Here is a 25,830-nt window from a genome sequence, read left to right as displayed (position 1 = left end):
CAGCTGCCAAAAAAGCCAAGAAAGTTCTAGGCTGCATTAACAGAGGGGTAGAATCAATATCACGTGAAGTGTTAGTAACATTTTATAATGCCTTGGTAAGGCCACACTTGGAATACTACATCCAGTTTTGTTCACCACGATATAAAAAACATGTTGAGACTAGAAAAAGTGCAGAGAAGAGCAACAAAGATGATCAGGGGACTGGAGGCTAAAACATATAAGAAACGGTTGCTGGAACTGGGTATGTCTAGTTTAATGAAGAGAAGGACTAAGGTAACATCATAGCAGTGTTCCAATATCTCAGGGGTTGCCACAAAGAAGAGGGAGTCAATCTATTCTCCAAAACACTTGAAGGCAGGACAAGAAGCAATGGATGGAAACAAATCAAGGAGAAAAGCAACCTAGAACTAAGAAGAAATTTCCTGACAGAACAATTAATCGGTGGAACAACTTGCCTCAATAAGTTGTGAATGCTCCAACACTGGAAGTTTTTAAGAAGAGATTGGACAACCATATGACTGAATAGGGTTTCTTGCCTGAGCTGGGGATTGGACTAGAAGACCTCCAAGGTCCCTTCCAACTCTGATATTCTAAATATGACAAATAAATAGATCCATTCTATGGCATTTTTTAGCAAAAGAAGTTCATTTAACCAGTACCCAGTGATCTACCAGGAAGTGGTAACACTCCTCTTCCCACAGTTTTTTCTTGTAGGTGAACAACTTATTAATAGCTTACTTTCTGTTTATGATGATGATGATGATAATTTTTCAAACTTCATGTATCATAGTTAAATGAATAAATATATAAAATAAATCAGAAGCAGATGAAGCACATCCAAATATATAGATAAGATTCTATATTAAATAGGTGTGTCTTCCTGAAATGACAAGGACAAATGACTTAAGGTTGTATCTACAATAAGAAGATGTGTGTAGAAGTTAATGGAACACATATCCTGAAAAGGAGATGCTTGCATTATTTTATATACTGTATTTTTATGATGCTGCTATTATTAATAGGTTAACAGCTGAAGAGAAAAATAAAACAGTTTGATGTTTTTCATTTCATGCCAGCTGTCAGAGCAAGACCAGTCCTCTTCCCTATATATTTATAATTATAAACATTCATATAAATGTCACATACTATAGGGTTTGCAGAGTTTACATTCAAGTAGATGTCACTGAATTTACTGTTGAATAAATAGGCATTAGGATGGCACTGCTTTTATCCACAAAGTGTGACTAGATTTTGTACTTTGTTGCATAGCCTATTTGCCCAAGCCTGTTTATATTATGTAAGAGATTAAGAAAGAGATGCAGAGTCTGCCAATTTCTGATGTTCTTCCTCTTTATCTGGCTCTTCGTGATAAGGAAAATGTTCTGTGGTTAACATTTTCTTTAAGAGGGAGATATAATAAAGCATCATATACTGATTGCGCAAAACTTACAAGCTGGCACATTTACAGTACCTGCCCATGTGTGGTTGTTAAGAATCATATCCCAATGAGTTCAGTAGGAAGGTACACCACTGTTTAATAGCAGACCATCAGCTCTGCATAAAGAAGATCTACATTTAATCCCTGGCATTTCCAGTTAAAACAAGAGATCAGGTGGGGCCAGACTGATGGGAAATTGAAGAGCCCCTGCCAGTCAGAATAGATGGATAAGCCACAGCAAAGCAATTTTTTTTGTTCTCCTGGTGTGTGTGTGTGTGTGTGTGTGTGTGTGTGTGTGTGTGTAGGATTCTTCCCAGCTGTTACTCTTGCGTGTATGAAGTTTGAAGAAAGGGAGAGAAAATGCTGAATTACCAAAGCCCATTTTTCTCAAAAGAAGGAATGGAGATTAAAGAAAAACTTAATGATGAGGGGATAGATCAGGAACTCATCAAATTTGCAGATGATACCAAGCTGGCAGAAATAGCCAACACTCCAGAAGATAGGCTTAAGATACAGAAGGATCTTGACAGACCTGAACATTGGGCGCTATCTAACAAAATGAAATTCAATGGTGAAAAAAGTAAGGTTCTACATTTAGGCAAGAAAAACCAAATGCACAGGTACATTATAGGTGGTACCTGGCTCAATAGTAGTAACTATGAGAGGGATCTTGGAGTCCTAGTAGACAGTCACGTAAATATGAGCCAGTAGTGTGCTACAGCTGCCAAAAAAGCCAAGAAAGTTCTAGGCTGCATTAACAGAGGGGTAGAATCAATATCACGTGAAGTGTTAGTAACATTTTATAATGCCTTGGTAAGGCCACACTTGGAATACTACATCCAGTTTTGTTCACCACGATATAAAAAACATGTTGAGACTAGAAAAAGTGCAGAGAAGAGCAACAAAGATGATCAGGGGACTGGAGGCTAAAACATATAAGAAACGGTTGCTGGAACTGGGTATGTCTAGTTTAATGAAGAGAAGGACTAAGGTAACATCATAGCAGTGTTTCAATATCTCAGGGGTTGCCACAAAGAAGAGGGAGTCAATCTATTCTCCAAAACACTTGAAGGCAGGACAAGAAGCAATGGATGGAAACAAATCAAGGAGAAAAGCAACCTAGAACTAAGAAGAAATTTCCTGACAGAACAATTAATCGGTGGAACAACTTGCCTCAATAAGTTGTGAATGCTCCAACACTGGAAGTTTTTAAGAAGAGATTGGACAACCATATGACTGAATAGGGTTTCTTGCCTGAGCTGGGGATTGGACTAGAAGACCTCCAAGGTCCCTTCCAACTCTGATATTCTAAATATCTGGCTCTTCGTGATAAGGAAAATGTTCTGTGGTTAACATTTTCTTTAAGAGGGAGATATAATAAAGCATCATATACTGATTGCGCAAAACTTACAAGCTGGCACATTTACAGTACCTGCCCATGTGTGGTTGTTAAGAATCATATCCCAATGAGTTCAGTAGGAAGGTACACCACTGTTTAATAGCAGACCATCAGCTCTGCATAAAGAAGATCTACATTTAATCCCTGGCATTTCCAGTTAAAACAAGAGATCAGGTGGGGCCAGACTGATGGGAAATTGAAGAGCCCCTGCCAGTCAGAATAGATGGATAAGCCACAGCAAAGCAATTTTTTTTGTTCTCCTGGTGTGTGTGTGTGTGTGTGTGTGTGTGTGTGTGTGTGTAGGATTCTTCCCAGCTGTTGCTCTTGCGTGTATGAAGTTTGAAGAAAGGGAGAGAAAATGCTGAATTACCAAAGCCCATTTTTCTCAAAAGAAGGAATGGAGATTAAAGAAAAACTTAATGATCCTTCAAGCTGCTTTGGTGTGAAATAACTGCAATGGGAAGCATAGCGTTCTTGTTGCTTATCTCTTATTCTGCTTCATTTGCCATGAAGGAGCCCGGGGAAATTTGCTTGAGATTCAAAACCGGGCAGGCACACAGGAAACATAAACTCCTCCGGGTGACAGGGAGGGATGGGAGGAGGGGTCATTTTTAAAGTGCCCCAAAGCGCAAACTCCAGCCTCTCTTCTCCTCGGTGGCAGCAGGTCACACTAGAGTCTTCAATTGGTAGAACCAGGCAGGTGATATCTGGACTTCCATTCCTTCTTCCTTCTCTTTTTTCTTTTCTTTTCACGAGATATTCTCATTGATACCGTGCTGGGACGCCCCAGGAAGACTCTTTCCTGAAAAAAGGGTAAGGAGAACCTAATCCTATTGTTTTTGAGATTGGCTTTAATTTGCGTTCATAAAGAGCGTTTTTTCCTGCCTCTGTTTATAGCCCAAATCTCATTTGACGTGAATCTGACACGAAGCCGCAAGGTATGAAGAGAATACAATCGGCTATAGATATGAAGAGTCCCTAATAAATCAAGTTAGAGATCGTTTTTTCTGTAATTACCTTTCTTCCTACAGAGTGTGTACAATTTAATTGGATGGATGAAACTCCTCTCCTTTGGCTGATGGATTTCAAAAGACCAGCACTTGTCCCCAGGAGCATGTCGTGCCTTCATCAATGAAAGGCTACCTTTTAAAAATATTATTAACTTTGGTTTTCTTGAAGTGAGGGCAATAGCCTCTTTGATGTGTTGTTGAAGTAAATGAGATGGGGATATTTTAACATCTAAAAGAATACCGGCTTAGCAAAACAGGAGTGGAAATTTAAATGTACACCACCCGATGTACGTTAAATATTTCATCTTATCAGAGTGATTTAATCTAACTTTAACTTCTTTTTAATTAAGCACGAAACTTATCCCTAGGGTAAGTACCTGGGCAAGAAATAAATTCTGCCCTGAAGAAAGACAGACATTTTAAACTGAACGTGTCTTAAAATGGCAAGTCATTTGAAGGCCAGGGAGCGTGGCTATTCTTGGAAATAGCCCTGACGGGTTTCAACAGATGCAGCCTGAAGAATGTGGCTGGGGAGGGGTGATAAGGGGGGGGAGGAGCAGCTGACACACTGCTTTGGTAATGCTTGGGGAGGGGGATCTCAGAGCCTTCTGGCATGCAAGCAACTTTGACACTTTGAACACAGATAGCTCTCTGTCCCTTATGCATGGATAGCTAGCTGTTCTTCAGGAGGTGTTATGAGAGCAGCTACATTCCCCCAAAGGAGTTCAACTCTCCGATAGATAAAATGCCGAATGGGGCATGTTTGAAGACTTAAGTGTGAAATCCTCAACAAGAGAGAAATGCTACGTTAGGAGATTGCTTTGCAGGAAGTGAGGTAACTACTTTATCTTTACCCACTTTGGCACTATGCTTCCTTGCAACATGTAGGTGCTTACTTAGGTATTTCAATGCTCTTTAGCTTTTATATTTCACCAGTTATTTAATTCATTTGTTTGGTCCTTATAGAACTCCAAGATTTCCTCAAGGAGAAGATATTTCTTGCCCTTTCTCTGGAATGGGCTAGTCTGAGTGCGAGAATGATCGGCCTGAGATCACTCAGGGCAATTCGTAGCTGAGTGGAGATTTGAACCCAGTCCTGGTTCCAGAAACTTTGCAACTTCCTGTAGGACATCGCAGGCAGGTGTTTCAGTCTCTAACTGACTGAACACCAAAATGAAAAAGAGCAGATTCTAGAGTCTGGATATTTGATTTCCTAAGGTTTACATAATGGTTTGTCTGGTGGGGAGATGATGGCTGCTTTTTGAGTGAAGTTTTTTGTGCTTCTCACTATGGCATAGAAAATTCAGCTGGAAACATTGGCCCATTTAAAATAAAAAATCTAACGTCCATCAAACGTGTGAAAACATTATATTTTATGGCCAGTTGGAAAATATGTTTATATTTTAATTATTTTTATTGTAAACTATTTCAAGTTGCTGCTTATAATAGCAATTAGAAGTGAGTATAAATCAGTCTTCCTGAAACTGGGTGAGCATCCTTCAAAAGTTTGGATCAGTTCCTCAAATTCCCATGCCAACATTTCCATCACCAAGACATCTGAGTTTAATTTTATAATGTTGTTCCACTGTTGTTGGCATTTGAGTTAGTTTAACAAAATATTCAAGGACCATGAAACATAAAACGGGTAAGAATGAAAAGTTTATTATTATATCCACCTGAGGGCAAGACAAGAAGTAAAGGATGGAAACTTATCAAAGAGAAGCAACCTAGAACTAAGGAGAAATTTTCTGACAGTGAGAACAATTGATCAGTGGGACAGCTTGTCTCCAGAAATTATAGGTGCTCCATTACTGGAGCTTTTCACAAAGAGATTGGATAGCCCATTGTCTGAAATGGTATAGGGTCCCGTGCTTCAGCAAGGGGTTGGTTTAGAAGATCTCCAAGGTCCCTTCCAACTCTATTATTCTGTTATTCTGCAATTAAGTAGCCCTAAGCCGTGGGGGGAAAAGCAGCTAATCATTAAAGCTGATCAAAATAAGAAATTAGATAAAATCAACAGACATCTTTGGAAACTGATAGCTTAACACTAGCATTTTACACCATAAACCTAACTTAGCTTATCAGTTACAGAAATAATTTTGAACATGATATTATACCCCAAACATTTTACTTCAGATGATGCAAAATTGAAAAAGTTATTATTCGCCTATTAAACCAGAGTTCTGGGAGTCATTTAAGCTAGAGCCGTATAAGCCCGAACCTGTATTGAAGACAATTCAGGATTGCATATATTATATGCATTTCTAATATATGTAATCTCAGGCATAGATTTTATCTATTAATTACTATTCTAACTTTCTGCTTAAAACAATGCTTATGTAGCAACCAAACAAAATGTTAATACATTACCAGATATGAGGGCATAGGATAGAAACATAAAAATTCCATTTGCACAAGAGCAAGACTTAATAATAGAATGACATCTACTCAGAAGATGTTTGTAATGGAACACAACACAATGGAAAATTAACTAGGTTATTCTAGGACAAGCAGCTCTTCTAAAATGGAGAACCAATTCCTCTATTACTTCAAGTAGAATGATCCATTTAACTATAAACATAGTCATCAAGGCCTGTTAATGAATCCCATACAATGTTTATTCAAAAGGCAATTAACCAGTTTCATCTAGTTCTTCAAACCTAAGAATAACCCTGCTGGTCAGATCAGCATCTTTACAATCACTGGATGAACCTTGATCCTAGTGCCTTTTATGGATTTATACATCTCATTCATATTCTTTCCCAAACTATAGCCTCCAGAATTCTTCACCATTAGTTATGCTTTCTAGGACTGATAGGAGTTGAAGTCCAAAGCAACTAGAATATCAGTTTACCTTTTTCTCACCTGCTGCAAAGTCTTTATCCAAATAGCAATGTTTTGGAGGAAAATAATTCCATCCCTGCTGGCTTCAATTAAGAAAGGAGAGGAGCCATCTGTCTTTTTACATGAAAGATAAGGATAGCATTTTAATGAACAAACATGCATATTATTGCTATTGTTGTTGTTAGGTTTTCATTCTTTTTTTAAAAAAATTGATCAACTCAAGGCAACAAACACGCCTAATAAACCTTCCTCCTATTTTTTTTTCCAACATATGAGATAGGTTGGGCTGAGAGAGTGTTACTGGCCCAAAGTCACATGCCTAAGGAGGTACAAGAACTCACAATCTCCTGGTTTGTAGGCCAGAAGTTGAACTACACCAAGCTGGCTTTGGTGATTTGGAATGGAGTTGTAGTTTAATTCAGTGGGTTTTGTTTTCAAATAAATTGAGTGTATGTGAGTCTGATCTGATCTGCTTACCCAAATTATTCTGAAGTGAAGACTAACTTGGAAAATATTAATTTGCAAAAGTCATCTATTCAGTGAAATGTGCAGTTGAATAAGTGTTATAAATTTTACATGAGTTGTTAGTCCTTTTTAACCCTTACAGCTGAACAGGTGTGTAAACATGTGTGAAGGGTTCAGGATCAAGAGTCTCTGGCTTCACATTCCCCTGACCTACCTACCTTTGTACTTTTGTTGCAAAAGGAGGGAATTCTGTGCATGTTCATTTTAGCAGATTAACTCTATGGGATTTGAGGCTGAGTTATAGGTAAAGTTACTTAGATTAACAGCCTAGAGGATCTATTTATATTTATATTAAAGTTAAATTGAATAAAAATCCATTTCAGCATTCAGGATTGAGATCTTGAGAGATTGGAGTGACTGGGGTGCAAAATGCTCTCCTATCCAGACATACCATCTGAAGAGGGATACAAACTATCATTTACTGAGTGATAATTAACCACACAGGCATACCAACCAAATGCTGCAGATGTGTTAGTAAAGTGTTAATTATTCTCTGCTGGTTTATATTTCATTTCTTTGAGGTACGCTTACAGATTATAAGAAAGCTTTGGGATCAATTTTAGTAAGATGTTTAAATATGGGTGTACAAATTTTCGGTTTTTTTTCTCCTTGTTCTGGGTTTTTCTTAGCAAGCTCCTGGCTGTGATATTATATTGCAGTCATGGCGCCCAAGAAGAAGAATGTCAAAAAGAACAAGACGGATATCAATGAGTTAACCATTATAGTGGAGGATGGGCCTCTCAGCAAGCTCAATGGATTGAATACCCTCCTGGAAGGAGGCAATGGCTTCAGTTGTGTTTCCACAGAAGTTTCTGATGCTTTCTATAGTCCCAACCTCTTGGAAGGTTTGGGTAGGATGAGGCTGGAAAATTTTCTCTGTGATTTAATAATTGGTACCAAAACCAAGTCCTTTGATGTCCACAAGGTGGTGATGGCATCATGCAGTGATTATTTCCATAACATCCTAAAGAAAGATCCATCAACTCAAAGAGTGGACCTCAATGATGTATCCCCACTAGGCCTAGCCACGGTGATTGCGTACGCCTATACTGGAAAACTTACACTATCCCTGTATACTATAGGTAGTATTATCTCCACAGCCATTTATCTTCAGATACATACCCTTGTGAAGATGTGCAGTGACTTTCTGATGCAAGAAATCAATGTGGAGAATTGTATGTATATTGTCAACATCGCAGAAACATATGGACTGAAAACTGCTAAGGAAGCGTCACAGAAATTCATTAGAGACAACTTCATTGAGTTTTCTGAATCAGATCATTTCTTAAAGCTTACTTTTGACCAGATTAACGAACTTCTTGCAGATGATGACTTGCAGTTGCCTTCTGAACTTATTGCATTCCAGATTGCAATGAGATGGCTGGAATTTGACCAAAAAAGAACTAAGTATGCTGCAGATCTTTTGAGCAACATTCGGTTTGGTACCATCTCTGCCCAGGACCTGGTGAATTATGTTCAGACTGTACCAAGAATGATGCTAGATACAGATTGCCATAGACTTCTGGTAGATGCCATGAATTACCACTTACTTCCTTACCACCAGAATACTCTACAGTCAAGAAGAACCAGGATTCGAGGAGGATTACGAGTCCTAGTTACAGTCGGGGGACGTCCAGCTTTAACAGAAAAATCTCTTAGCAGAGACATTTTATACAGAGATCCCGACAATGGGTGGAAAAGGCTTACAGAGATGCCTGCCAAAAGCTTCAACCAGTGTGTCACCGTGATGGATGGATTTCTCTATGTGGCAGGTGGCGAAGACCAGAACGATGCCAGAAATCAAGCAAAGCATGCAGTCAGCAATTTTTGCAGGTAACTGATTATATATATAGCAGTAGAGACATCGCACGGAGCTGACAGCTCCAGAAAAAGAAGGAGAAATATATGTATATATATATGTGGCGGGGAGGGCAGGGAGAAAGAGAAAATACATATTTCCAAGAAATAGCAAATTAATTTGGTTCATTGCTTTAAAATTACTTTTCACAACCTGGCGACCTCCTAATGGATTGGATTACAACTATGATTAGCACTAGTCAGCAAAGTGGGCAGGGAATTATTATCCAATACATCTGGACACCACCAGGTCAGAGAAGTTATCCTGCAGTCAGATGAGAAGCCCTTTTTTTCCTTTCTCTTTCCTTTTCTGGGGTTACACATATAAAAATAGTGCTATTAGTGCTAAAATAGTGCTTTGCTAAGGGGTATGATTTTGCATCTTGTTTTTCATGGAGAAATCTGCAGATCCTCTTTGTGCTTGGGGCAAAGCAGTCTGAGATCACATGCAGCTTCTCCCACCTCACTTCAGCCTTGGAAGAAAATTCCTTAAATAAATAAATGAATGAATGAATGAATGAATGAATGAATGAATGAATGAATGAATGAATAAATAAATAAATAAATAAATAAATAAATAAATAAATAAATAAGTTTGTTCAATTCATAAAGTTGCCCAATCAATATGACCCGGGAGAGTGTACAGTATTAAAAATCACATAATAACCAAAATACATTACATTATTATGTATTATTGACAAGAGGCAATTTTCAAAATTGAAAAAAAATTACAGGCATAGAAACTCCCAAGCCAGGGTCTAAGGGGCAGAGCCTTTCAGAAGGAAAGTCAGAGCCATTTAGATTTGGGGTGGTGGGCATGCAGGGGGATGTTGTTACATAAGACAGGTGCAGTAATAGAGAAGACACATCTCCTGTGTCTCACCCGTTAGCACTGCTTATATGTCAAGACCCCGAAGATGCCCACCAGGTCAGATCTTATTGAACAGGCAGAAATAATTAGAGAAAGGCAGTCTTGCAAATAACTAAACCCTATGCCAGCAATTTGATTTGCATCCAGAAGCCTACTGATAATCAGTGCAACTAGTGAAGTAGCAGTCCACGTAGACACACAAAGGTAGAGGTGAGCATGAGGAGAACTCCCAGTCCAGATTTTGTGCACAGGATGGATTTTGTGCAAATTGTACACTGGTTCTATTGAGCATACTGGGACCATCTCTAGAAATGAAAATAGAAACTTTCTGGACTCAGATGATCCCAGTCACTCAGTTTTACTATGGTTTTCTGAGCCTCTTCTCCCCCATCCAGACCCTTACAACTTCCAAACACTGAGAGAACTTCAACAATATCACTTGGGTGGCAAGGATTGAGCTGTATCACTGGGCTTCATCAATGTACTGATGACACTTAACCCCATGATGACAGATATTAAAACATGGTTAGGAAGAAAATCAAGCCCTGAGGCTTCTTACAAAGCAAAGGACTAAGCTGTGACATTCCCATCCCCTATCTCAATTAATGCAAAACCAATCCTACAAGAAGGAAAACCACTGTAACCTGTGCCTGTTTCAACCTGCCGAGCTAATCGTGAAGAATATCATGATCAATGTTACCAAAGGCCACTGAGAGTTGGAGCAGCACCATGATGCTCCCATCCTGGCCCTAAAATAAGTTATCAACAAACAAAAGCAGTGCTGTTTTGGCATTCTATCCAGGCCTGAAATCTAATAGATTTAGATAATTTGTGGCTTCCAGAGCCCTCAGAAACTCCAGCTCAATAATGTTCTTATCAAGGGAAGTTGAGAGATGGGTCAGAAATTGCCCAACACCACTGGGCCAGTAATAGCTTCTTGAGAAGTGGATAAACCTTTGCCTCCATAATTGCAAGCAGAATCACCCACCCCCAAAGGATGAATTCATCATCACTTGGATCCATACATACCATATGTCACCTCCTAGGAAGCCTTGACCAATCAGGATTGACATGGATCTAATATATAGGTGAATTTGGTTACAGCTCTGAGGATCCTGGCCATTTTCATGGGGCTAGCAAGCTCAAACTTTTCCCAGATTAGAAAATATTAGTAATGTGAGAGACTCTTCCCTGTCTTTTGCCAGAGTGTATCTCAATCAACAGTACCAGACTTACATAACTAGAGTCCAATTCAAAGCAAATCCAAGTATCTTTGTCCAATACATGCCTCAAATAATCCTCTGCAGATGCAATAAGAGCAGAAGAATCAGTATTTTTTCTCACTCTTATCACTGTAGGGTAATAAAGGCTCTTACCTATCTTGAGTCAGATTAGTTTGTCTTTCTCCAGTGATATTCTAGCATCTCTTCTGGTGCTTCATCTCCTGGAGTTCCTCTGAGAATCAGGGGTCAATGACAGAATGTGACTGTAGGGAATTAATAAATTAATAAATATTTGGAGAGCAATCATATTAAGCAGTTTATGTAATTAATGTTAGTTCAGTTTACATTAAATCAAATTATGTTTTGTTCCACATATACTAAAAAAAGAAAAATACATATTCAGATCCACTCATTTCCTCCCCTCCTCAAGTACAGTTGATGATTGAGAGGCATAGTTACCGTTATGTTATAAGAGCTGTAGTGGCGCAGTGGTTAGAATGCAATATTGCAGGTTAACTCTGCTGACTGCCAGCAGTTCGATTCTGACTGGCTCAAGATTGACTCAGCCTTACATCCTTCTAAGTTCAGTAAAAGGAGGACCCAGATTGCTGGGGGCAAAAAGCTGACACTGTAAATTTCTCAGAGTGCTGTAAAGCACTATGAAACAGTATATAAGTCTGCTATTGCTATCTTTCCCTGCGACAACACGATTCCATTATTTTAATCTGTTTCTTTTTTAATTAAAAACAAAGTATGAGTGATTCAGATTGCAATTTGAAGACAGTAATTTTCATCTCCATAATTTTCTTGATACAGATTATCCCATTTTACCAACATTATCCTTCGGTCTATTAGGGCAAAAGTGTGTGGTTTATGTCCTGTTATGCAATTCTTAGTGAGTCTTTCACTTGTTTGAAACAGGAAAGAACTTTATGTAGCCCTCCTTGTTTTCTGGAACATCCAGAACAATTGGACAACTTCTAGGACTTCTGTTTGGCAGTCACCTTGCATGCCAGTATTTCCTTTTTTCCATGACTATCCTGATAAAGGAAGAAAAAGGCTAAGAGGAGAGTATAACAGAGGATATATTTGCTGTGAAAGGATTTGCCAGATCACTCAAGGAGGACATTTCCATTTTAGAAGGAAGACATAAATATAATTAATATATTTTTGACTACAGGCATCTGCATTTTCTGTCTAAACATTATTCTAAAGAGCTGAGGATGGTGTACACAATTAACCCTTTCAAGATTTTATCCTCATTTGATCCTGAGATGCTGAGTGATAATGATCAGCTCAGAGTATCTTGTGAGATTCATGAGAGCATCAGCATTTTAGTCCACTGTATTAACTTACTACAACACAGTACTTATTGTAATGTTCCATTCTTTTTCCAAATTACTCAGAATAATTTCTAGAGTCAGCCAAGATGACTTAGTTTCAGTGCTAGAAATATATAATGTTGCTTAATACTTATGGAATGGAAAGATGAATATGTTCCATTTCCCCACATATGTCTTTCAGCAAGGAAGATATGTACTATCCACCATGTATGCCAAATCATATATGGTTAGTTTTTCTCTTCACCACGTCCTAATTATACACAGCCTGAAATCACATTTAAATTTGGGGAAGAATTATATCCCAGGAATAGAAGTTTGGCCTTACATGCAGAACATTCAAGCTCTGGTCTCTGACATGTCCTGAGGAACTGCCAGTCTATGTACGTCATCCTGACTAGAGAGTAGATTGTTCAGGCATAAGGAACTTTCTAAAAACACATCTGTGCAGCACACTAAAAATCTATAAGAACCAGGATGCCTCACTCCATAGAATGGTAGAAAGCGTCCCCAAATTTTGCTTTGAGTTTTGAGATGTAATGCTAAGAACTGATTTGAAATTGGTTATACTTTAGGACCTCCTTCCTTCAATATGCTGCAGCTGACTGATATCATTGAAACTTTGCATTTATTAGCTTCACATCTTTTGAAAATTCCCATCTAATTTTCTAGAAGGCATTCTGTAGAAAAGCTAGTGGAAAAGTTCTCCTTTTCTAAGTTTGCATAACAAATGGTAATGTTTTAGTAAATATTCGTAAGCATTTTAGAAGTTTTTTTCCCCCTGTTCTGAACAAAGAATGCAGACTTAGAAAAACAAGCATTATACATTTCTGGAATAGTTTTCTCTTATCCAGGCTGGTCTATTAGGACAGACCTGTAACTGATTCAATTGTTACTTTCAAAAACATCTGTCATTGTTGTTTATTTATTTATTTATTATTGGGACTTATATGCCGCCCTATCTCCTGAAGGACTCAGGGCGGCTAACAACAATAAAATACAACGATACAAAAGTTAAAAAGAATTAAATTAACAGCCCCAATAGAATAAATTAAAATTGAAGTTAAAAATTAAAAAACATTTTAAAATCCCTGTCGTCAGTCCAGGTCAGCCTGATGGAAAAGAAGTGTTTTATAAGGCCGCGGCGAAAGGACCGGAGATCCGGGGCCATCCGGAGCTCAAGGGGAAGTTGGTTCCACAGGGCTGGCGCTCCCACAGAGAAGGCCCTCCCCCTGGGGGTCGCCAGCTGACATTGTCTAGCCCAGGGGTCGGCAACCTGAAAAAGGAAAAGAGCCACTGGGAACCAGTTCCATCACACACACAAAAAAGTGGGAGCCGCGTGCGTGCGTCCATGCACATGCATGCGCAAAAATGTTTTGCGCATGCACAAAACATTTTTTCTTGCACATGCGCAGACGCGTGCGGTTGCCATTTTTTTAATGTATGATGGAACCGGTTGCGTGACGGCGACGGCCCGTTTGCAGAGCTACCGCCTTCGGAGGAAGGCGGCAGCTTTGCAAACGGGCTGTGGCAGCTTTCCCAACAAGCGGCGCCACTGCCCTTTCCCAAAGAGCGGTTTGGAGAGGTGCGCGCGCACCTCCGCTCGTTCGGAGAGGTGCATGCGCACCTCTCGGAACGGGCAGCGGCGCCACTTGTTAGGAAAGCTGCCGCGGCCCGTTTGCAGGCTGCCACCTTCCTCTGAAGGCGGCAGCTGTGCAAACGGGCCGCGGCAGCTTTCCCAACGAGCGGCGCCACTGCCTGTTCGGGCGGAGGTGCGCGCGCACCTCTCCAAAGGTTTGGAGAGGTGCGCGCGCACCAGCGCCCATTCGGAGAGGTGCACGCGTACCTCTCCAAACGGGTGGTGCCACTCTCCATTTGGAGAGGTGCGCGCGCACCACTGCCCGTTCGAAGAGGTGCGCGCGCACCGGGCGGCTGGGAGCCGCAGGAGACAGCTCAAAGAGCTGCATGCGGCTCCGGAGCCGCGGGTTGCCGACCCGTGGTCTAGCCGACGGCACCCTGAGGAGGCCCTCTCTGTGTGAACATACTGGGCGATGGGAGATCGTTCCCAGCAGCAGACGGTCTTGCAAATATTCTTCTAGTGAAGGGGAAGTGCCTCTTCCTTTCTCCACTTTGTCCTCAAATTGTCCCATGGCAGCGAGTTGTCCCCATGTCAGGGTGACTTGTCCAGGCTCCAGTTGGCCAGGGTGAGCTGGCATTGGTGACCACCCAGGTGACCAATTCACAGCACCCTGGCCAAGGTGACCTGCTGGCCTCAGTGACTTGTCCTGTTCTGGAGAGAGAGAGAATGAGAGAACTTGCTGTATGATTCCTAATGCCTTTCTGATTTGATTTTGGAGTGGGGATAGTAATGTTTTCAGCTTTAGAAAAATTAAGATGCGATTGTGGAATTATATCTAGTTTATTCTTTAAAATAGATTACTGAAGGCGGCAGCTGTGCAAACGGGCCGCGGCAGCTTTCCCAACGAGCGGCGCCACTGCCTGTTCGGGCGGAGGTGCGCGCGCACCTCTCCAAAGGTTTGGAGAGGTGCGCGCGCACCAGCGCCCATTCGGAGAGGTGCACGCGTACCTCTCCAAACGGGTGGTGCCACTCTCCATTTGGAGAGGTGCGCGCGCACCACTGCCCGTTCGAAGAGGTGCGCGCGCACCGGGCGGCTGGGAGCCGCAGGAGACAGCTCAAAGAGCTGCATGCGGCTCCGGAGCCGCGGGTTGCCGACCCGTGGTCTAGCCGACGGCACCCTGAGGAGGCCCTCTCTGTGTGAACATACTGGGCGATGGGAGATCGTTCCCAGCAGCAGACGGTCTTGCAAATATCCTGGGCCTAAGCCATGTAGGGCTTTAAAGGTAAGTACCAGCACCTTAAATCTCACCCGGAGGACAACCGGTAACCAATGCAGCTCACGCAGGAGGGGTGTAATATGGGAGTATCGGGATGCTCCCATCACTACCCGCGCAGCCGCATTCTGCACCAGCTGGAGCCTCCGGGTGGTCTTCAAGGGCAACCCCATGTAGAGAGCATTGCAGTAATCTATACGGGAGGTAACGAGTGCGTGAGTGACTGTACGTAGGGCATCTCAGTCCAGATAGGGGCGCAACTGGCGCACCAGGCGAACCTGGGCAAATGCCCCCCTGGCCACGACTCCAATATGATCTTCAAAACTGAGTTGTGAATCCAGGAGGATGCCTAAATTGCATGCCCTATCAACGGGAGGTAACACCTCTCCTCCCATAACCAAAGATGGAACCTCTTGGACTAAACGAGATGCCGGTACGTAAAGCCACTCGGTCTTGGCCGGGTTGAGCCGGAGCCTGTTCTTCCCCATCCAAATCCATACTGCTTCCAGGCAATGGGACATCACGTCGAGGGCATCACTGGGTTGATTCGGGGTGGAGATGAAAAGCTGGGTATCATCAGTTATGGTCCTTCAAATCAGTCCTGACCCTTGGTGACTACAGAAACAAGTCTGGGCAGTTTTCCTGGCCACATGTTTTTATAATAATATTTTTTATTAAAATTACAGTTAGAAAGATAAAGAGCTAATACAAATAAAAATATAAAAGAATGAAAAAGAATGAATATACTACTGTAAAGCAAAAGAAAAGAAATATATAAAGAAATAACTTCCCCCTTCATCCAAAAAGTGCAAACAATGTTAGTAATGTATTACCTTCTCTGAAAATACAGTACTAACTTCCCATTAAGCCTCATCATTCAATCCTAGTCAGCAAAAGTCCATTAAGGGTTCTCAGAAATTTATATATATAATGTCTGTGTATGTGTGTGTGTGTGTATAACCAATTTCGTAGTCCTTCCCTTTACTTTTAACACAGTATCTTATCACTTACTCTGAAAATAGAAGTAAAGCTCTCTTCTTCCTATATCTCTTCTCTTTTCTATAAACAAATCTTTAAAGTCTCATCATTTAGTCCTAGTCAACAACAGTCGATTAAGTGTTACCAGAAACAATAAAGCACACGTTTTAATCATGATCAAATAAATAAACTTCATATTCCTTCTCTTTAGTTTTAACAATCTTGACCTTTAAGTTGAATCCCAGAACTTGGCTTCTTTTCTTTTTCTCCTTCTCTCTTCCCAGAAAATCCTTGAAAATTTCAGGAAACCTATTTTATAAATCAAAAATAAGGTTATCAAAATCACTCTCTGGTTTGTTATTTGTATATCTCTTTTAATGAATATGACTAAGTACCGAATTCATTACTAGTCTAGAATGGTTATATAATTAATGCAGTTGTGTGGTATTATAAATAGAAATCTTCAGTCAAGGGAAAGGTAACTATCTCACATGTTCATATATAATGTGATAACTCTTACCCCTTAATAATTTAGTGAGACCAGTGTCAAATCATTGTCTGATACCTTTCTATTTGTGTAATGAATCTGTTGAACAATCAAATGTATTTTCTTTTTGGGGAGGAGCATTCATTCAGGTACTCTTTCCTACTTATCTTTAGTACCTGTATATTTGTGGTCTAAGTGCATTAGCCAACTCTTCAAAGTTATTGTGGAATTTCATGTTTTTTCTCCTTAAAAGATTTTTGATAGTAAAAGAAAAAAACTGAAGTGTAATAAATCAGAAGCAACACCTGAAAACAAGCAGCTGAAAAACAAGGAAAATATACTCTCAACCTGGGAAAGATTTAAACCTCTTCTCCTCATTCTCAGCTCTTCTTTTCCCTCAGAGAAGAAACTTTCAAAATGAAGCATGAGATTCTTTAGAAATGATTTCAATTGAGAAAACAGGAGAGAAAGAGAGGGAGGGGGAGTCTAGGAAAACTCGCCATGGCCAAGTCTCCATCACTGACTTGCCTTGACCAGGTTGCTGCCACCAGCTCATCCTGGCCAGGTCATTGCTTCTGGCTCACCCCAGCCAACTGGATGTAGGACAAATCACCACGGCAACTGGACACGGGGACAACTTGCCACTGTGGGACAATTTGAAGATGAAGCAGGGAGGGGAAAAGGCACTTAAGCCTTGGCTAATGGGATGTGGGGACGGGGACCACTTGTGGGGAAGGGACTCTACAAAGAATTCCCCTCCCTGTGGGGTTGATGCTTATTCTGGTGGGGGTTAAGTGCCTCTTTCCCTCTCCACTTCATCCTCAAATTGTCTCACACTGGCAATTCCCCTCCCCATAAGTTGTCCCCATCCCCAAGTCCCATTGGCTGGAGCTGATGCTTCTTCTAGTGAAGGGGAAGTGCCTCTTCCTTTCTCCACTTTGTCCTCAAATTGTCCCATGGCAGCGAGTTGTCCCCATGTCAGGGTGACTTGTCCAGGCTCCAGTTGGCCAGGGTGAGCTGGCATTGGTGACCACCCAGGTGACCAATTCACAGCACCCTGGCCAAGGTGACCTGCTGGCCTCAGTGACTTGTCCTGTTCTGGAGAGAGAGAGAATGAGAGAACTTGCTGTATGATTCCTAATGCCTTTCTGATTTGATTTTGGAGTGGGGATAGTAATGTTTTCAGCTTTAGAAAAATTAAGATGCGATTGTGGAATTATATCTAGTTTATTCTTTAAAATAGATTACTATGAGCACCCTTGCTACTGAAGGATAAAGCTAGCAAATAACGCTTCAACAATATAAAACCTGTCAATGTAGCTGGCATTCCTGTGACATTAATACTTCCTTATTTTTTTCCAGATATGATCCTCGCTTCAACACTTGGATACATCTGGCCAATATGATCCAAAGGCGCACTCATTTTAGTCTGAATGTGTTCAACGGTCTCCTTTTTGCAGTCGGGGGTCGCAATTCTGAAGGGTGTCTCTCTTCGGTTGAATGTTATGTCCCTGCAATTAACCAGTGGCAGCTGAAGTCTCCACTGGAGATGCCCAGGTGCTGCCATGCTAGTGCAGTAGTAGATGGTAGGATCTTGGTCACAGGAGGCTATATCAATAATGCTTACTCCCACTCGGTTTGCATGTATGACCCCACTAGTGACAGCTGGCAAGACAAGGCCAGCCTTAGCACCCCGAGAGGATGGCACTGTGCCATTGCCCTAAGGGAAAAGGTCTACGTCATGGGAGGGTCCCAACTGGGAGGGCGAGGGGAAAGAGTTGATGTGCTTCCTGTCGAGTGCTACAGTCCATACTCTGGCCAGTGGAATTATGTTGCTCCTCTTCCCACTGGTGTGAGCACTGCTGGTGCTTCTACTCTTAATGGAAGGATTTACTTAGTGGGAGGCTGGAATGAAATAGAAAAGAAATACAAGAAATGTATTCAGTGTTACAACCCTGACCTCAATGAATGGACTGATGAAGATGAGCTACCTGAAGCGACCGTAGGAGTGTCATGCTGCACCATTGCCATGCCCAACACTAAGAACAGGGAATCGAGATCTAGCTCTGTATCTTCAGTACCAGTTAGTATTTAAGTTAGTATTTAACTTTTTTAAAAAATTAACCACTCCCCCTATAGATTTAAAAAAGCTATACTAAATTTTTAAAATGTTTCTTTCTCTCTACTGGGTTGTAATCCCTTTTAAGAAGCGTCCCTATCAAGAGGGATTGAGGAGAGAAGCATTAAAAGCTATTGGCATGTATTTCAGTTTTATAAAATAAAAAGTGTCCAAATTTCATGGGATTGAAAACACATGGTATGACCAAAGAAATTTAAACCTAATACATTTTATGCACTACAAATGTGCACCATAAGACAAAGGCCTCTGATCCGTTGATCATAACAAAGTACCTTACTTCCTGTGGGACCTCTTGTTCAGATTCTGCAATCGATTTAGAAAAACTTAAGTGTTTCCAAGCAGATGGCTCAAAGCATGGCTGATCAGAAGGCACAGTTCAGCTAAGTTTCCCTCCATAGGGGTAAAGGTAAAAGATGGAGCAATATATCAGAATTACAAATGGAAGACTAATATTTCTAAAGTCCATGGGCATTTGTAGTTGGGAGCAAATGACATCATGCTCATCATAATATCATAGGGCAAGGGTCATGAATTATATAATTTGCATCAAAGATACAACTGAGGCCAATTAGAGAATTCACATTATTTGCATATTGACACCAGTGATGTCATCCAGGCTTCTTACAGATATCTATATTGGAATCTCCTGCAAACTTCTGCGAGTAAAACAAAATAATGAGACTTAGCTGGAAGCAATTATTATTTTGAATAAGGATTTATTCCCAGAATGCAATGTTTTGCTTTATTGTTGTTTACTGAATAAATCATAATTGGCTGAGCTCACACAGTAAGCTAAATCATTGCTTACAAAGCTTAGTGGCTCAATTCCCATGACATGCTAAATCACAGGCAAATCACATATACTGTAGTGAATTATATGAATCTGCCTATAATCTATAAGAAGGCATGAAAATAGATTAACTCTATGTCATATTTCTGCAGGGCCTGGGACTCTGTCAACATTTCAGTGAAATGTTTACATGCAGCGATAAAAGTTCACCCTGTGGTTAGGCTTATGAAACTGTGGTTATGTTGACCCAAGGTCTGCAAAAAGTCAGATGATATGTCATCTGAATTTGGAAGGGAGGGGAATTTAGCTTAAGGTTTTATTCACTTTCTTCCTAAACCGGAAGCAAGAATAGCTTGCACAGTGCAGCTGCTTCAAACAGGGTCCTCACATAGTTTCTTCAACTTATGCATGTTGTATGGAATAAAATAAAGATGCCAGAGCGAAGGTGGTGGCTTAGCTTTCCTTCACTCTACATAAATGAGTCGTTTAAAAAAATGTATCACATACGTACACATCAGGAAATGTCAGCCAGGCAGTTCAAAGCTAAGATGGTGGGGACACTTGATGACATAGCATCAAGGCTTCTTCATGGTACTCAATATCATCTGGCATGGCATACATGCATATTTAAGGTTAGCCCCAGATGGTTACAAAGTAAAGAAATAGTACATCAGGTTTCATACATTGCACTAAACCATAATGTATTTAATTTTGACTTATCAAGTTCTACAAATCCAGCCAACTGTGCTTTATTCAATAAAACATGATTAAACAAAGGCTTAGCATATGACAACTTGATCTAAATTCCAAAACAGCCATCTATGCAAGACACAGTATGTAAGGACTGTCATGTAAGCATGTGCCTCAAGAAGTCTTTCCCTCCACTTTGTTCTTCATATATCTTGTACTCCCAGCCCAATTCTGTTCCAAAAACATTTACAACTCTCTGGAAAAAGACTGAGGATGCATTAAAAGGAATGACTTGCCTCCCACCATTTTACAAAAAGAAGCCCTTCTGCTCATGAAAGGTCTTAAATGTGCACTGTCCAAAATTTCTGTTGACCTTAAAATTTCTGAATTGTATTCTGATAGTTTCATTTCTCTAATGCCTCTTTAAAAATAAGCACCATTGGGCTTAGTGGAGCTTCTTTTTAAACAAACATACATAAAATTGCAACTTTGATTGAGTTTAATGGTCTTTACTTCCAGGTAAGTGTGCACTTAAATTTGTCTTGATCATACCATGTAACAAGATTTTTTTAAAATGACAAACAATTGCTTCATATTTGATCCATAACAAAAAGAAATGTTTATTGTTTTTTATGATTGTCCTATCATAGTCTAATGTAGTGGTTCTTAATCTATGGTCCGCAGACCCCTGGGGGGAATGATGTTATCACAGGGGGTCACTGAAGGGTTGAAGAAATGTTATGACTTAAATCTTGAGTTAAGTCTTGGTGGTCCATGACTATGGTCCATGGCCACAAAGGGTATTTAAAAGAGGTCCGTGGTGAAGAAAAGGTTGAGAACCACTGGTCTAACGTATTTCTCTAATAATTTACCACAAGTAAGCTGAAATTGGGAAAATTATTTGGTCCAATAAGTTAATAGCATTGTTTAGAATATCTGACAGGGATCCAAAATCTTCATGTTAATTTACCAATGCTTTCACTTGAATTGCTTACATAGTATGGAAGAAGAAGAATGAAGATACAACTAAATTAGTCTGAAAGGTGTGTTGTTACTGTTGCTTGATACTTGAAGGGCCCTGTCAGTGTGCGTCTGTCAAAGTTTAAACCAATAATGTAAAAATAGGAACAATTTCTATTTCTTTACAAGCTGCAAAAGCAAAATAACCCAATTTGTTTGGGACTTTGTTTATTTATATTTGTGGGCAGGGATTGGAGGGGAAGTAACAAGATGTACCAGAAATTCGTATACATGTGATTATGCACAAATGTTATCAGCCTTAACTAGAATAAAAAGCAGAGGTGTTGCTAGACTAGAAACGTGATCTGAACTGATTCCAGCAAGGCACCACCTAATGATGCAATAATCCCAGAGTTAGCAGGTATCTTCTATAGCCCTACCATTCCTGATGCCACTGGCCAGGACCAGTTTTTTCAAAGTCTAATTAGAGCTGGGGCACTCCATATCTTGTAACTGCAATGGCACCTGCCTAGAACTCACCAGTGATGTACCACTGATATCCTTGGGTAGTAAGATTCAATCGCCACATTTAAGAAGGAAAGAATTACATAAAGGAGTAATTCTCTACCCCAAAACAGGAAAGCATACTGAGCATATTAGCATTATGCAATAGAGTAACAGGCTAGAGGCTTGCTTCGTATCATATCTCTGACAAGAATATATATTTATGATCGATATATATATATTGTATCTTACGTATGTGCCCTTTTTATTGTGATTTGGTCAGGGGGTTGTAAAACAAAAACAAAAAACTTATCAACTGCTTCTGATTAATGTAGTATATGTGTATAGGGCCTACAATCATGGTCCCCCTTATCCACCCCCTTTTGAAGGGTAACAGTAACATGTTTTTTTAAATGTATAATATGAGCATAATATTCTCCTTCTCATATTATATTGAACACCAGTAGGAAAGGATCAAGTCTCCAGATTTTGCATTACTCAGCAATCCTGAATAAATGTGCAAAATTCTCAGTATGAAAAATAGAAGTAATAAAAGAAAGAAGATAATAGATTTTATACTTTGGTCTTTAGTCTTATATTTTTATGTGGTTATGTTTGTAACATTTCTCAGTCTAGTCCTAAAGCCTGATCTGCAAAGGTAAGCCTTCAAGTCAGTGTTGACTCTTGGCAACTACCTGGATAAATCCTGGCAGTTTTCTTAGCAAGATTTCTGAAGTGTTTTGCCATTTCCTGCTTCCCAGGACTGAGAAGGAGTAATTGACCCAGGGCCACCAAGTTGACTGTGTGCCTAAAAGCTGAACTAGAGCTCACATTTTCCAGTTTTTAGCCTGATGCCACCTGGTGCCTTAACCACTACCCCAAACTGCCTCTCAAATATACTGATACTGTCTATTCACCAGATATCTCTTGCATAACACCAGATTTGTCTTTGCTGGAAAGCCAGTTCAGAGAAAGTGAGACACTTGGAAGCAGTAATATTCACATTAACAGTTTCTGTGAATGACAAGATGTCCACTTCAATTGAGGTTGATTGATTCACCTAGGTATCTGTTGCAGTTATAAAACGTGAGGTTAGGTGAGATTAATTGGAATGCGTAATCTGGACAGTTCTGACGTAATGAGGAAAGTATTTTTAATATAAAACATAGCTAACAAAATGTGGCAATGAATATTGGCTTGGAGATTTTCAAAAGGGGATTAGACAGATTCAGGAAGCAGAGATATTTGTTAACCACAATGGCAGTGGAAAACTTAAATATTTAGTGACACTAATGATCAGTTGCTAAAATATGGAAAACATTTACCTTCAAGTCCTTATGTCCACCTTCAAAAGGCCTTTTGCCAACTATGGAAGGTATTTGATTTGACTGAACTCTTATTTTCCTAGACCACATTGTTTTCATCAGTCCTAGATACCAAGAGATCCTTTAAAAGTCATTGAAGCATCCTTTAGAAACTCTTGGAAAATGTTTTGATGAAGTTTCCAAATGCACCAAGAAAAGAGCAATCTAGTGCTCTCTAGTTTTACAAAGGTTTACAAGTAGGTGGAGAACAAGGCTTGCATTCAGTCCCTCTCCTTATTCTCTCAAATGTCAAGCATTCAGCTTTGGGGTCTTATGAAAAGTTGAACTTGCATGTGCTTTGAAGACAAACACAAGTTCCCGGTTGTATAGAGAACTGTACTTCAGTTCAGCTAATTGAAAATGGAAGCCCTTCTCAGATTTTCCAGCTGAACATGTGGAAGTTGTAAGGCTGGGTGCATAATCCCATTTTCTAGCTACTTTCAAGCCTTTATACATTCAGGCAAACACAGGAAGACTTTTTCTAAGACTAAGTCACTGGGTTTAGGAATTTTGTACTACTGCTATAGCAATCTATGTGTGATTGCAGTTTCGAGTAGTCCCATAGATTTCAACAAGACAATTTCTTACACGAGAGCTAGCAATTTCCAAATTTATGGTTTCCTAACAAAATATTTCCAGGTGAAGGCACTGGAACTAATTATAATTAAACCCTTTAAATATTGCAGATATGCAGATGCTTCATACTTTTTGCTAAGGGTTATTATAATTAGAGCTGTGCAGCCTTAGATTTGATTCCAAAAAACTGCTTAAAGTGAGTTTGCAAATGGAGCAGTTACCAGCGACTCTAAAGCAGTCGTGTTTTTTCCCAGATCCACTGCAGAGAAGCATGATCCTGGTGAAAGATATCTCACTCTAAAAAACTGTAGATAGGCACTACATTATTCAAAGCACCTCTTCTAATACTGCATTGCTGTATTTATCATTTCTGGCACATGTTCTCGACAGTTATTACTAACTCATCTATGCTACTACTAGAAGCCTGACATATAGAAACTGGGCAAGTTAAGCTTTTCCAGGCATGAAGAATGATGTCTGTTTAAATGCAGGGAATGGGGGAATGTTAATTTGTATATAATAGGAAGCAGCTAACAGCATACAGATGATAGTAGGCCTTAAGACCAGGAATAGATAATACGCTGACTTCCAGATGTTATTAAACTTTAGCTCGCATTTTCTCTTCCAGCGATGAAATGTTGAGTACTGTAACTGCAATTACATAAGTTGCTCATCCCTGCCTTAATAACAGAGAAGCTCCAAAATATTGAAGGAAGGTAATCAATACTGAAAAAAACAGGAATTACAAGACAATGTAATACTATTTGCATGATTATATCCCCCAAGTCTTGAATGAACAAAGAAAAATGAATGTCGGGTAAAGGTACATGTTATGTGATAACAAAAAGAGAAAGAAGTAATTGTTACTGGAAATTGAAAATTATGCTAATAAACTTACTGATGATTCCCTGACTTGTACTGGATTGCAGGAAAATGCTTATATATTTCTGTAAATGAAAATTTGAATGAGAAAAATACAGTACTGTGTGTAATATTTTCTAGTAATCATCTATTCCACCAGACTTATGCAACCAAGGAATTATAACTACCGGTATCTATATTAAATACTTCTCTATTTTGTGAGACACATAACTTAGTTTAACAAAATATGCTTATTAAAAATAAACAGAAAACAATTTAGAATGCAGAATGCAAAAGCTTAAAGGAACTCATTATTTTTTATAGAATGGAGCATAAATTCAATGTAAGTTTCCTGCTTTCTGCTGTATAAAATAGTGCTGTGGGAATATCTGATGCAGTGATTCGATTCAGAGATTCAAATGAATCTATGAGCTGAATTGGATTTTTGAATCCAAGCAATCATTCAGTTCAGTCCAAACAGTCAAAGCAAATCAGGAATCTTTTAATAAATTAATACTGAATGATTTTATTTTATTTTATTATAGATTTTGAAAAAAATATAAGAAAAACATATATAGCAGCAATATATAAAAATACCGGAAGCAGATTTTGTTCAGTGGCATCCTTTCATATGAATGTAATAGTAAATCACTTCTATACAGGTAGTTTTTGACTTACGACCACAATTGAGCCCAAAATTTTTGTTGCTAAGTGAAACATTTGTTAAGTGAGTTTTGCCCCATTTTATGACTTTTCTTGCCACAGTTGTTAAATGAATCGCTGCAGTTCTCAAATTAGTAACGTGGTTGTTAAGTGAATCCGGCTTCCCCATTGACTCAGAAGGTTGCAAATGGTGACCTTGTGACAATGGACCAAGACACTGCAACCCTCATGAGTCAGTTGCCAAGCAACTGAATTTTAATCATATGACCATATGATGTGCTGTTTATGGTTAGAGACTGGAATGCCAAAGCTGGAAGTAGCAAGTAGGGAAATGTAATTGGACTGTGTGGCCTGGTTTTTGCCACACAGCATGACTTATTACTTTTTGCCAATCCAATGATTTTGTCATTGCTAACAATGAATGTCTTTTTAACTTAGACCCCAAGGTAATGGCTTA

The 25,830-nt window shown here is 39.7% G+C and overlaps 1 protein-coding gene across 11 annotated transcripts in view; it reads left to right on the top strand.

Annotated features, from left to right (window-relative positions):
• Positions 1 to 4,472: 4,472 nt before the first annotated feature.
• Positions 4,473 to 25,830, top strand: part of KLHL31 (kelch like family member 31) — a 37,262-nt gene continuing 15,904 nt past the window's right edge. For 3 of the 11 annotated variants that reach the window (XR_014024474.1, XR_014024478.1, XR_014024479.1), the window contains exons 1-5: positions 4,473 to 4,682; positions 7,846 to 9,049; positions 18,188 to 18,908; positions 21,445 to 21,488; positions 24,478 to 24,565. Coding sequence is in view for 4 of the 11 variants with exons in the window: in XM_081312653.1 (XP_081168779.1) it covers positions 7,878 to 9,049; positions 18,188 to 18,920 (1,905 nt within the window). In the remaining 7 variants the exon portion in view is untranslated. Of the gene's footprint in view, positions 4,683 to 7,845; positions 9,050 to 18,187; positions 18,921 to 21,444; positions 21,489 to 24,477; positions 25,373 to 25,830 lie in introns of those variants that run through there. The other 8 variants (XR_014024475.1, XR_014024476.1, XR_014024477.1 and 5 more) reach the window with 6 other exon arrangements.

This window comes from Vipera berus (genome assembly GCF_964194415.1).
Source record: "Vipera berus genome assembly, chromosome: 1".
Classification (NCBI taxonomy): Eukaryota; Metazoa; Chordata; class Lepidosauria; order Squamata; family Viperidae; genus Vipera; species Vipera berus.
This window is presented reverse-complemented; position numbering and strand designations above follow the sequence as displayed.